The sequence below is a fragment of the Corvus hawaiiensis genome, chromosome 7, assembly GCF_020740725.1.
Source record: "Corvus hawaiiensis isolate bCorHaw1 chromosome 7, bCorHaw1.pri.cur, whole genome shotgun sequence".
NCBI lineage: Eukaryota > Metazoa > Chordata > Aves > Passeriformes > Corvidae > Corvus > Corvus hawaiiensis.
This window is the reverse complement of record NC_063219.1, coordinates 21,876,412-21,890,294: the sequence shown is the minus strand read 5'-3', so window position 1 is coordinate 21,890,294 and position 13,883 is coordinate 21,876,412. Positions and strand designations below refer to the sequence as shown.

At 37.6% G+C, this 13,883-nt stretch overlaps 1 protein-coding gene across 2 annotated transcripts in view; it reads right to left on the bottom strand.

Moving 5' to 3' along the window:
• LOC125328652 (sodium channel protein type 1 subunit alpha) overlaps positions 1 to 13,883 on the bottom strand; it is a 93,027-nt gene that overhangs the window by 50,991 nt on the left and 28,153 nt on the right. For both annotated transcript variants that reach the window (XM_048309640.1, XM_048309642.1), the window contains exons 3-7: positions 13,464 to 13,779; positions 6,870 to 6,988; positions 2,284 to 2,373; positions 1,358 to 1,486; positions 556 to 647 (exon numbers count right to left, since the gene is read on the bottom strand). In XM_048309640.1, the coding sequence (XP_048165597.1) occupies positions 556 to 647; positions 1,358 to 1,486; positions 2,284 to 2,373; positions 6,870 to 6,988; positions 13,464 to 13,727 (694 nt within the window). In that variant the 5' untranslated portion in view covers positions 13,728 to 13,779. The remainder of the gene's footprint in view (positions 1 to 555; positions 648 to 1,357; positions 1,487 to 2,283; positions 2,374 to 6,869; positions 6,989 to 13,463; positions 13,780 to 13,883) is intronic.

Genomic DNA, 13,883 nt, shown 5'->3' with positions numbered 1-13,883 from the left:
ATAACATACTAGGTTTAGAAGACAGAAAACCTGTTCAACAATAAATAAGATTCAAATTTAATGCTATAAAACTGGAAATGGTTTGGAAAATTGTAGCTTTTTAAGATAATAAATCCCCCATGCAACACCCATGCTATTCTTTATTATCTTATTCCTTCATCTTCTTAGTAAGTCAACATTTCAAACAGTTTCATTTTTCAGACACCAATATTCACAACAAACACCACATAACATCATGTAGGTAGGATACACATGGGTAAGAAAACTTCAGGGCTACTAATATTCATTGAATGTGGAGAAGAAAGCTTGACGTCATATGATGCAAACCACACACGCTGTGTACTGCAATGTCTCATGCAAGAATCTGTTAAACTCAAAGGCTGATTTCAAAAGGAAAGTGCTCATTTTTAAAAGCAAGGAATCAGAGATTTCAGTGAATTCTGATACCTTCTGATTCCTGCTTTTTTTGTGGAAAGAAATAAGATTTATATTTAAAAAATATGAATTCCATTTCAGTGAATTAAAGTCAGCCTCAGTGTTTAACCTGGCTCTCACCTGGAATGACTGATATTGTTTTCAAAGCTCGGAGAACTCTGAATGTTCTCAACGCTGAGACATTGCCCAGGTCCACAAACTCTGTCACATATCTGTAATAGGGGAGTTCACACACAAACACAATGACAGGATAAAAAGGAACAGTTGGGAGGTACGAGGGGCCTAACACCTTACACCAGTTACTTCTTACCTGGAATTACAGAAATAGTTTTCAAAGCTCTCAATACTCTGAAAGTTCGAAGAGCTGAAAGATTGCCTAGGTTTACAAATTCTGTTACATACCTGTAGGATTAAATCACAGTTATTCAGAATTTAGGCAAAGTTTATGCTACTTACTTGGGTCTTTCATCAAGACCACTTTGGCGTTTTTAGCAAAAACTTAAATAGCAACAGTCAGAGGTTTACCTTTCACTGCAGTTTGCCTTGCATTAATATACTTTCAGAGCCTTCAGCTAAATTAAATGTCTCTGAAGTGAATCACACTGATTTTACTTTGAAAGCCTAAAATTTATCTAGACTAGATTGGTAAGTTCGGAGAATGAAGTCAAAGGGAAGCTCCTTTTCTGCTCAGGAAAAAAAAAAAGCAGGACATGAAATTAGCCTCTCTAATACTAGCTGTACTAATGGCTTCTGCAGTATTTATGTTTACATCAAAATATGCATTTTTGAATGTGAAAATTATTTTAGACAAAAGTAAGTCCATAAAAGAATTTCCGTTTAACAAAATTGATATGTATTGATACTAATTTCATGCCCTTTTTGCCCTTTTCTTTCCAAGAAATAGAAAAAAACAAGAACTTACGCGAAGGTAATGACAGTGAAATCAAGCCAGTTCCATGGATCTCGAAGAAAAGTAAAATCTTCTAAGCAAAAGCCCCTTGCAATGATTTTTATTAGAGACTCAAACGTGTAAATGCCAGTGAATGTATACCTGAAAAATATGGGAAAATTTAATCAAAAGAAGTAGCAACATTTGACATTGGTATTCTGAAAGAAATTTGAAGATCAAATGAAAGGGGGTTTTTTTCACAACTGGAGAAGAAGTACAGTAAATAAGGAATTTTTTCTAAAATGCATAATATGAATCAGACATACTTGTGTATTTACATGCATTAATTGTGACATACTGTTGAAGTTTAGCTGTCCTGGTCTTGCATATAAATAAAAATAAATAAATCCATCAAATACATACCATATTAAAATTTATTGCTGACATTCATTTTAAAAGTATGCCATACTAGGTCCCTTACTCTTAAGCAAGAAAGATGTGAGCATAAGTTACTGGACACTGTCTGAGTCACTAACATGTAAAACACCTGGTATTGGCTCTAAAGAGGGAAGGATGCAAGAATGTACTGAATCCTCATTCTCACTTTAGTAATACTTTTACTATGCTGCTCTTAACTGATGTGCATACAGGTGCCCATGGTTCTGCTACTAATGCAGTGGTGTAAGGAAGGCTAAAAACATTGGGGAGGTGCTAAACCATGGAGAAAACTGGTGGAATCTCAGTACAATACTATCTGTAAACCATTTTCATGGTTTTTCTATCCAACTGTTCTACTAGACTGAGGTTCTAATAATTGTTCAATGTTTCTACATAGTTTAGAGAGGAAATAGTCATAGTGCCTCATGATAGCTCCTGCTAGTACATCTTGAACTGCAGTTACTGGCATGCTAACTCCTAGAGGAAGAGACAAAGACTTAATGAAATAGCATGCAACTTACTCTACATTCTTTGTCCAGTCTGGAGGGTTACTCATGGTCATAAATACGCAGTTGGTCAAAATAGTGCACATGATAAGCATGCTGAATAATGTAGGTAAGGTTAAGGAAAACACAGTAGTTATTCACACAATATCACACCAGTCATGACTTAAGTACAGCAAAATATTGCCACTTCCACAAAACTTTTAGACATTGGTAAACATTGGCATACACTTTGCCTAACCTCATATTTTTCACTTTAGTACCTTAGACTTTAATATTGGTCTTGATTTGTTGACACTCTGATGTTGGTTTGTTGGTGTCTTCATGTTCTGTTTTCAGCTGGTACTGAAGGGAGATGGCCCTCACACCCTGGGAGGTAACATGAGTTGAGCAACAGCCAAAACCAAAATAACTTGCAAGAGTATACATACATACCTGGCATGACTGAATAAGTGTTAGTTCACTTCTACAGTCTTGGAACTAAACCCAAGAGCTAGCATATGCAAGGTAAAAACAGGTTTTGCTATTTACCCGGAGTCAGAGCTGAGCTGAGCCAGTGCCACTCCAGCACCCAGCACAGCCGGTCTGTCAAAAACACAGAATAAAACACAGAATACTGTTTTTAATTGCTGAGGTGAGTGTATTCCATGTTTTCCTAACACTAGCTTAGCAGATTCATGCTTCAATCAGTGAAACAGAAATCCACAGAGAGCTCACAATTTAATGTGAATAGTTTTCCAGTATTATTTTGGGGCTCTCTCAAAACACACATTAGCAGCAAAAGCAGCTTATTTGTTTCTACCAATGTTATAATTTGAAAATGCTTCAATAAGTGTGGTCAATTGCTTGAAAAGCACAGAAAACTGGTGACGATTATAATGAAAATGAATTTTTATTTGAAGTTCCAGCAAGGAACATTTAGGCACTCTAGGACTATGAAACCCAGACTAACAGCTCAGATGGGCTGGTTCATGGGAGGTGGGACAATCCACTGGGGCTTCATGACACTCAATGCGATGTTCTTTTCCCACCAGATCACTGCCTCTTCAGACAGCGCAGTTCTTCCCTTTCTGTGGCAGTAAACTCGATTCAAACATTTGGAAATACTGAAGTAACCAAACTAGACGAAAAGCTGATTCAGAATGGCCACATGATGGCAGCAAAAAATAAGCTCTGCTACACGTTTATACCGAATGGTTAACTTATTTTTCCTCTAGTCATCTCTCTAAATTATGTGTTCCTTAAAAGTACTTGCATCACCATAACTGACAAAGAAAATAGTTTAAACTAGAGAAAGCTATTTACAGCTAAACTTGTACCTGAGAGCCCAGAACTGAATTTTTTTTTTTTTTTTTAAATCAAGGAGATAGCATTTGGTTGTTTTGGGTATATTTTTATACCATCAACAAAACCAAAATGAAACAAAAACCAAACCAAACCAATCAACCACCACCACGAAACCCAAACCAAAAACGCAACCCTTCACTCTAGGTGAAGGAGAAATAAGAGAAGTAGCACCAAGGTCTAAACTTCTCAGAAAATTGGTGCCATCATTAAGATCGTTGCTTACAGCAGCTGAAAAATTCAAACTTAAGCGTACCTTTTCAATAAACACTGAAATCACAGGGAAGGATTTAGCTGCCTGACTCCCATAGACAGGTGCATGACCTTTGCCTAAATGCCGGATCCAGCACTGGATAATGTGGTATATTTCAATAAGTGACTTAACTAGTTTTGAAGATCATGTTGCAATACATGCTCTGTAGAGCAAAAATCATTCAGTGCCTTAGAATAAATTATTAGAATGCCTTAGGGTGTTTGTCACCACAGTCCACAGACAGGTCTAAAGAGCCTGTTTTAATTTAATTGGGAAATTCCTTTAAGTATAGAGAATCCATTTTGGAATCCAACTTGGAGATGCCTGGCTGCAGTTTCAGTCGTCTGAAAGATGTTCTCAGAGTTAGAGAAGTGCAATGTGCCCTTAGGAGAGCTGAGGTTTCACCCCTGTGCAGTGTGTTGTGTGCTTCCAGCTCAATGTCATGGTACCGTTCATAACAAGAGCCACAGGTAGGTCCTTGCACGTTGCTCACTCTGTACAAAACTTACCATATCTGGGAGCTGTGGGGCCAAAGTGCTGTTGACTCTGAAAGGGAGCAGATGCTCAGTAAGGGCTAACATACTTAGAAATATAAACTCTGACCATTTCTCTTATGAGAATCTCAAACATAACTGACACATTCAATGTCTGTGCATCTCTTCTGTCCTCTCCCATATTTTGAGTGATTGATTTACAACTCAGTGTTCCCTTAATTTACTATTTTACATTCTATAATTTAGCTATACACATAGGCAAAAAATTCTGATCTCTCATGACTTCTTCATGGAAATGTACTGCTTTTTTCATGCTTTTCCCATATAGGCAAGCAGAGGCACCACACAGCCTCAAGCTAATCAATTACAGGAGCAGCTGAAGTCTCTTATCACCTGTGTGGACTGGTGGAAGATGAAACAATTGGAAAAAACCCAAATATTGCCAACTGGTTTCACAGATACCTTCTGGCAGTCAGGCCACACTGAGGAACACTGCAATGTCAGCTTCCAGAGCCTTGCACAGGGGTACTTACACATTTTCTCTAGAACATCTCCCCAGTTCTTTCTAACATTCCTTAACACTCTGCAGCTCCAGCCATGGCCACCTCCCTGGTTTTGACTGTTCAACACTACTTATTCTCACCTCTTCATTCTTTCTTATTAATTGCCAAAGCCAGACCATCTCCCATCACTCTTGTGTTGCCCCCTCAGTTCCATGTTCTACCTTAAGTTGAGTCAGGCAGACAAAAGGGGAAAAAGAAAAAAAAAAAAAAAAAAAGCAGACTATTAGGAGATGAGTCAGCAGAGAGAAATTCATGCTGTCACCAGTTTCTGTATCCAGTATTACAGTAGGTACTGGCAGTGAGAATAATTGCAGGAAAACTCTGTGAGTACTGGAAAGAGACACACTGTTTCTCTGCAGGGCAGCAACATCTGCTCACATGTCTGGGCACATGTGATCAGAGATCCCTATACAGAGGTTCAGAGAATTTGGAGGACAGACAGATGAAGGTTTTCCAACCAATGTGCCAGTGTCATTGTGCTTAACACTTGTCTTTCACACTGAAAGGCACATTTCTGTTACAAAGGCCAAAATGCCAAACACCTGCCACAAAATGTGGAGGAAGTAGAGTTTACTGATAAAAGTCAGAGGATTATTAAAAATAATAATTTTACCCCTAACCTTTTTTGTACAGGTAGGTAACCTTGTATAAGCAGCTGAAATTTGAACTGCAAAAAGAAACATATTTAATGATTCTTAGTTAAAACACTTTAATATTTGCAGTGTTTGTACTATAATGAAAAATATTAAAAATTTTAAAAAAGGAAAATTACAGACCCTGCACATCTATTCTTATGTTTTAGATAAAAAAAATCTTATGTCTATATCTAAAAATAGTTACACAGCTGTAACAGCTATAGTTAGCTGATTGTTAAAAGAAATCAGTCCATATACAGAAAGAAAACCTCTTCCTGTAATAGAGTTAAATTACACAATCGGTTAATAGATAGAAGGAAAAGTACTGAAATGACATATTCTCTATTAGAATTTCTTTTGTTCACACTGTCATCAAGACCAGCTGGATACTCTTTGAACACAATTAGGAGAAACCTAAAACCAAGACCAAACTCAATAACCAGTATGTCAGTGGAAAGCATTACCCACAACTCAGCCGGGTGCAGTGTGGGAAGGTATTGTAAACCAGGATCGTGTGAATGGATGAGCATTCATTGGAGGCTGCAATCTGACAGTATTTGGCTGTGTTTTTTCACCATCACCACCACTGTGTCTGTAGGTCTCTGTCAGGTCCCTGAGCTACTGTCCCCAAATGCTCCCTGACTCCTCTCCAGACAGCTTCTTCCCCTTCTCCCACTGCTTTAACTTCCCAGGAGCTTAGAGCGAAAGGTATTCTGAGCCAGCAACCATTAGCCTTGTTTCTTACTTTTTCCAAAGACCTAGAAAATTCTGCCAGCACTCTCTAATAATAAGGCTTCTGCCTTTGATTACTTGTTCAATGTTAAAAGTCTTACTGTCACACTGAAATTTTAATTTGGTAACTACTTTTCCCAGTCCTGAGGTTTTGCAAAAAAAAAAAAAACAACTGCACCAAAACCTCACCCACTGGAAATTCCCATCAACCTGTTATGACCATCAGGCAGCAATCCCCCATGTCAGTCTAAAACTTCACCTTGTGCACATCCCGTCAGTTATGGTCTCCCAATCTGTCCACCATCTGCATGTGCAGATGCTTTGCAAACCGCCTGCAGGAATGCTGCCTATGCTTTCTGGCAATGTATTAAATTTGGCAGAGGCTTATGGTGCAAATGGGCGGGTTTGGGAACGTGAGAATCAGCATGCACAAGCCAGGCTTCCAGGCACACTGCTGCAGCAGACTGGAAAGCTGATCTTGAGGATGGCCCCAGAAGAACCTTGAACCTTTATTTATGATGAAATAATTACATTTGCTTAATTTCAGTGTGTAATGTTTTGAACAACCACTAAAAAAGGATATGAATGTACCAAAATTTTAATAGCTATTTTTCTAAGAGGGTTGAAGGGAGTTAAAATGTACAGAGCAGAGGTGGCACTGAATCGGAAGATTGCCTTCCCTTTATTCAATACTATAAAGGTCTGGAAAAGAGAAAGAAAAGACATTTTATCAGTGTTTATTCATACAGATTCTCAAAAACTGTTACAAGTAAGCAATCACCAAAATTGTAACTTTTTGAACAGTTGATACACAAAAAGCATGACTAATTTTTCAAATAAAAATTATTTCCAGTACTTACGTGATGAATATGACATATGAAAATTTAATTAATTCAATTAATTAATGTTTTTGTTTTACTTCCTCATTAAACAAACTCAGTAAAGTATTATTCCTTTTAATGTGTTCCTTGTAAATAAAGATGCACAAATTATTAACTGAAATTCTAATTTTATTCATGTTTTCCCACAGAAAACTCTCCCAGTTTGAAATAGCACAAGCAGGGTAACCTCACCTGTGGACTTTAATGATATATTAGTCTTACTAACTAGAAATACTTCTGCAAGCTGATTTATCCACTATCCATTTGTTTATAATTTTTGGGTTTTTTTGCTAAGGAGTGAGGGAAATAGCAGTAACACACAGAGCCATATTTAGGTAGGTCTCTGAGGACTGAACATCTGAATATACCTCCTGGAGGAGTGCAAGCGACAATCCCAAATGATCCTCCTGCGCAATTGTGGTTTCCAGATGTGAAACTTTCCCAGAAAATACATACTTTTAAAATTTAAGTTTATATATCTATGGAGATAATCAAATTTAGAGAAGCTTATATGCATGCAAGCCTTACATCAGAGAATTGTAGAAGACTCTGTAGGTTAAATGTCTCAAATAAATCCATGAGCTAAACATAAACAGTATGAGAACAAACCCTGCAAACACTGCTTTGCTTCCACTGCAGGCCATCATGTCTGCACCTGCTCTAACACTACACACAAAATGTGGGCTGTCAGGTTTCTTTGATTCACTAAGGTGCTGTTCAACTGCAAGATCAATCAGAAAAGAATGAAAAACAGTGCAGAAGGAAGGAAGGTTCACTAACTCAGAAGAAATCTGCATCCAGTGGAAGGGATGATTCAAGGATTATAACCTAAATTCAAATGAAACTAAAGGGAAATGTCTAAAATTGCTTTTTTAATTTTTTCTTTTTTCCATTGTCAGACTTGTATATTTTGTAAATAAGCTATGAGAAAGATTCTTTGATTTTTGTTAAGTTGATGATGAAATGAGCTGTAAACTAGAATTGCAGTGGAAGTGTGGGTATGTTGGGTATGTTGGTTTCATCTGGTGTCTGTGACATCAAGTATTGGTTCAAGACTGTAAGCAGTGAAACACATGACTACTTCCGGGAAGGCTGGTAGACAGGGAAAATATTCCAACGACGTTCAAGAAGGACAGTGCTTCAGTCTGCTGAGATTTGGAAAGTTTAGTATGTATGGACCATGAAGTATAGATATGAATGTCCAGAAGCACACAGGAAGTGGAGAGAGATGCAGAGATGGCGGTTTACTGAAGGCAGAGCAGAAGCAAGGATTAAATCATGAGTGAAACCTGCTCCAGTCCCAGTTCCAGCGGCTTCTTCCCTGAGCTGTCCCTCCATCACAGCTCTACACAGCACACCTTCTCATACAAACCAAACCCCTTAGGAGTAAGGGACACTACCAGGCAGACTTTACACTATCTTGAGTACAAACTCAGGATGTGTGGGAATGTATAAGATACGTATATGACTTCCCACTTCTGCATAGAAATGGAAAAACGTGAAGCTGAGGACACCCTGAGCTAATGTTTCCAAATTTCCCACTTCCAGTTGGGGCTTACAGGTTACAACCTGCAGATGACCTGACCTTACATGAAGCTTTCATTTCAGCTACTGAAGCAACCAACCAGATGAATGACTTCTTGGCACAATGTTTTAAAGCCTCACACCCCAAGGGGGAAGGTGAATTTCCTCTCCCAGGTCTGTCCCCAGCCCCCAGGACTCACATCTCAGATGCCTCCAACTCATGCTCTTTTTTGTAGTTATGAGGTAGTCGACAAAATGCATTAAAAATCACACTTCCTACTAACTCTGTATCTAAGACTGCAGCACCTTCATTTAGTCAACCTACATTTTTTAAAAAATCTTTGAACACAAGCATATTAAACATACATCTATTTTCTAACATGCCTTATGGAAAATAACAGCATGCTGGCACAGCTCCAGTTTCAGTTGGAAGCTGCTGCTATTTTAGCTGTTCTACTTTCTGCTGCCCTGCATAAGCAGAACCAACAAGACATAAATTCCCTACCTCAGTTTTAATTTTTCTCTCAAAGCATCTTTGTGACTCAAGCTTTCAGTGACTTTGTTGGTCCTCTAACTTCTAGCCTTAAACATGAATTAAAATTGTACCTTATCTCTGAAGAAGAATTTTCATTAAAAAGTATAGATAAGACCTGATATGCAAGCCCTGTGTAAGCTCCCTGCTATATCTCACTCCATTCTCAACCCAGATGCAAGCCAATGTGTAGGTAGTGTGGATGAACATGAAGTGTTGTACCCAAAGCTGTCAGGACAAAGTAGACATACACTGAGAAAAGCTAGATAAATTCTAAACAAATTGTAAGATCAGATATATGCTGATATATGAAGGATTATGTATAAATTTCAGGCATCATGTTTTATTCATTTTTATGAAGGCACAAAACCGACTCACACTCAAAGTATTTGAGTGTGAATATAAATTCAAAGAATTCCCTGAAGACAAGTCCCTGATTTGCTACTTTTCATCTGTAACCTAAAACCCAGTTCGTTATCTTCTGCCATATTTGAAATAAAGCCAAAAACCGAATTCTTAGCAGGGCAAAGGAGGAGGAGGAGGAGGAGTAGTGTTTTGAGACGATGTAGCTAAGAGAGAAGAGACAACACTGAATAAAGATATGGTCTCTTGGGATAAAGAGTTCCCAAACCTTGTTTCTCCTCTCCTTCCTCCTAGTTAGCTGTAAATGTAGTTTCCAGAAGGCTGGATTTAGTACACTGACTGCTACCACATTGCATTTCCACCTTCTGAAAAACAGGAGGTGATATAACATTGAGCTGGGTCCTCAGCTTCTCTGGAAAAGCTCCAGCAGCAGCTAGAACAGGAAAGTCATGGCATATGCGGAGTTGCCATTTCTTGGTTTGTGCTTATCTTTTGAAACAATGTTTTCTAGCAAGTCCTTCACTTTTTGATTTGCTAGAACTTTTCACTTAAAAATTATTTCACTTAGAACTATGAAAATATCCAAAATCACTAGTGCATTCACCTTTGCTGATGTAATAATGTGAAGCAACTTTACAGAATCTTTTTGTGTTTGGCGGCATCTTTACTGACAGATGTCATTCAGATCCTTCTGGCAAGAGGCAGGACATGGAGTGGTAACAAACAATGTTGTATCTCTATCAAAGCAGGAGGAAAGTGAAGGTTTACCCACTTAGTTTCACCTGCTCTCTCCCTCCTCTTTAATGCAGCAGCCTAGGTTCAAAGGAAAAGAGCCAGCCCTTAGAGTATGAAACCAAGTGGACCAGATTGTGATTCATGCCCACAGGTCAGGATCTTAGGGGATTCCAGCTGATCTTTTCTCTATAGACAACGGTGTGAACATCATTGATCCTTTGTGATGGCAGCTTGAGCATGAGTAGGCAGTCACTGTTATACTGGGAACACACAGATTTGCACTTACACAGAAGCAGAACACAAAACATGAGTGAAGTTCCAGTTCACTTTTGCTCAATTTTGGATTAAAGAAAACCAAAAACAACCCAAAAAAAGAGCGTTGCAACTCTTTAGGATGCTAAATTTCACAGTTCTAAAGACCAGCATTGTTGGTCACCACAGTCAGCAGCATTTCAGCATAATGAAATCATAAATATATGAGAACGGCATTCTATTCTTTTCAATAAAATAATTACATTTCAAGGGTACAGTTGCTGGCGTTCAGGCTGATACAGTGTAAATCAAAAATACTATCAAGTGTGTAAACCTGCTCTAATGGGCTGTCCTATTGTCAAACAGCAGTTGTCATTATTTTCCTTTTCCTTTCAGGTTCAGATTAGTATTGAGTACAAATATGTCGTCTTTTGTGTTAGGTGTTGCATAGAAGCACACTTACAAAATCATAAAACTATTGTACCTATTTGGTTTTGCTTCTCTTAAAAGATTTTTCATTTTAACTTACCATCTCAGGGCTACCTCACGCACAAATTAGGGCTCTCAAACCAGCTTAACATATGTATTTATTCCTTTCTTATTCTCTATTAAACTGTATCAAATCATGGCATGCACGAATGTTTTGCTTAGAAAAAGCAGTCCCAAGGATGGAATATGAAACACTCTAGATGACATTTAAACATTCACCACATGAAACATACACTGAGCTTGATCAATCTTGCTACAAAAAAAAATAGGAAAAAAAATAAAACCAACAAGAGAGATGCAATACTTGCATATAAGGCAAATAATGGATGACTTCATTCATGCCCCAACTTGCAAAAAAAAAAATTCCTAAAACTCCTATACAGCTTTTACAAATAAACACAGTGACCAGTGCTGTGAGCAACCATTTCTATTCCCTATTTGAAAGTTTAGAAGCCAAACTTTCTCATCGTTTCTGCCAGTAAATCAGCTATAGTTTATGCAGAGATCTTAATAGAGGTTTGAAGAAACAGTGGCATCTGGTATTTCCATATACTTGTCCTAAACCCTTCTTGCAAATAAGTATTTTCCTTCATTCTGGTGTTTTTCATTAGACCCATGACATTTCAGATAGATGTTTCACCAGGGAGAAACATAAAATCTCAAATGATTGTGCAGCAATTGTCAGACTATTACATTGGAGAGGGTGTGCTGATGGACCTCTTGGCTTTACAAGGTGGAATTCAGAGAGAGGTAAAGCTGAAATGTTAAACATTTCAGAGATACGTACATTCAGCATTAAGATTCCTATGTGTCTTCTTAGAGATGTTCCCTTCTGCTTCAAGCTTTTCTCAAACTATTTCTCCTTCTGAGAATTTCATCAACTGCTTCCAATATTTTCAAAACACAAGTGAAACAAGACATAACTATTTCCAGAGTTCACATGCAGCTAGATAATGAAATCTAGAAATTAGATATTTTGAAGTAAAACTGCAGGTGAAAAATTGAAATAGGTATTGATTTTCTGTTAGGAACATCTATTTTCCTCTTACTGATGGAAGAAAAAACAGAGAGAATCATAGCATTTGAGAAATTTTTTGCCTTGTCTTGGACTGACAGAGCTGTTTCTATTTCTGTCCTGTAGGAGATTAAAGCACGTACATAGAGAGGATATGTGGACTTCAGCAGAAAGAAGAGAATCCCAGAGGGTGTGTGTTTGGACCATACATATCTGGTGTGCAAATAAAAAGATTCTTCCTTTCAAGTTGTACAGAAACTTGACTGAATATTTTCAGTTGGTTTCTCTCCATTTCTTGCAACTCTACCACCAGACCTGGGTGATGTAGTAAGTTTTCAGCTCCATTTGTGAAGGGACTGAAAGGGTCTTCCAGTCCTAAGGGCTCAAGAGGCATATATCATGGATCTGTTTTCACTGCCAGACACATAGGACAGATTGATTTGGCTATAAAGGTCCAGGATGAGTTGTGGGCAGGTAGGGATAAAATTGTATGGAATACTGTATCATGAACAGACACAATTAGTACAGAAATCTACAAGGCCTGCTTTTATAGAAACACATCTTTTATCTTTGTAAAAGTAGAACTGTGATTTAAAGATAAATCTTCATATGCTATGAATGGCAGATAAAGGCTCTTTCAGAGGCACCAGATAATAGAGATAAAAATATTGTTCTTTCACACAGTATTTTCTCTCTTGTCAAAATAGGACTCATAAATCACATGAAATTTAGCAAGCTGAGACACTTAGAACACAGTAGTTTGTGAAAATCAAAATAGCTCCTGTCTTAATATTGACAGTTTTTACAATCATAGAACCCAGTAATTAAAGGATTTCAGGCCTCTCCAAGGCCAGTTCTACTAAAAACTTTAAAATCATTTTTACACTTTTTTTTTTGTTATATTTCCTGCTTATCTGTTTGTTTCTCTATCGATCCCATAAATTTCCTAAGCATTTGCTATCAAAGCAGATTTCTGTGAACAAAAGGTTCTATGCATCAGTTCATGCTGTCAGTTTTAAATCTGAATAACCTTAGAGAATTTTGGTGTACTCAGTATGAATGTGTGCTCACTTTTTAAAAGTTCACAAAGTATCTATGTATTATGTATCCTCATCTTTGTATTACATATTGCTTATAATCAAAGACCACATACTATGCTTCAGCTTTGATATAAGTGTGCCTTTGATATAAAGTCAGTTGTATCAAAGAAATAAATTTTGAGGTAAATTAAAAGGGTGAAAATTGGTAACCATTAAGGCAGATGGATTCTGGCTGCAAGTTAACATACTGAAGTAACAAACTATATGATCCACTCCAAGAAAATGAAATGAGCATGATAACACACTCCAAACACTGGCATATGAACAGGATTGGTATTAGACTCACTTTTTTATTGATGTAATATGGGTCCATGTCTTCCAAGGGCTCAGACACCATTCCTGGAGGTATGTCGCCATATATAAAGGGGAGTGTTTTTCCTGCCTCCAAATCACTGTTTGGTTTTGGCCCATTTTCATCATCGTCTTTACGATCTTGTTTAGGATTCTTAGCTTTTTCTGCAGCAATGCGCTGTTCAATAGCTGCAAGAGACTCTCTAGTGAAGTATTGGAAGCTGTCTGGTCCTGGTGGTACAAGCACTGACTGCTCCATCTTTTCATCCTGCACATTTTAATTACCATTTATTCTTCTGCATAGGAAAATACTAAAAGAAAGCAGAAAATAAAAGTCAAATAAACAAGCTGAAATCACCAAGTAAGAAAGATGTAGCAGTTGTTTTTAAATGCTATTGTTTGTGGTATGTTGAAT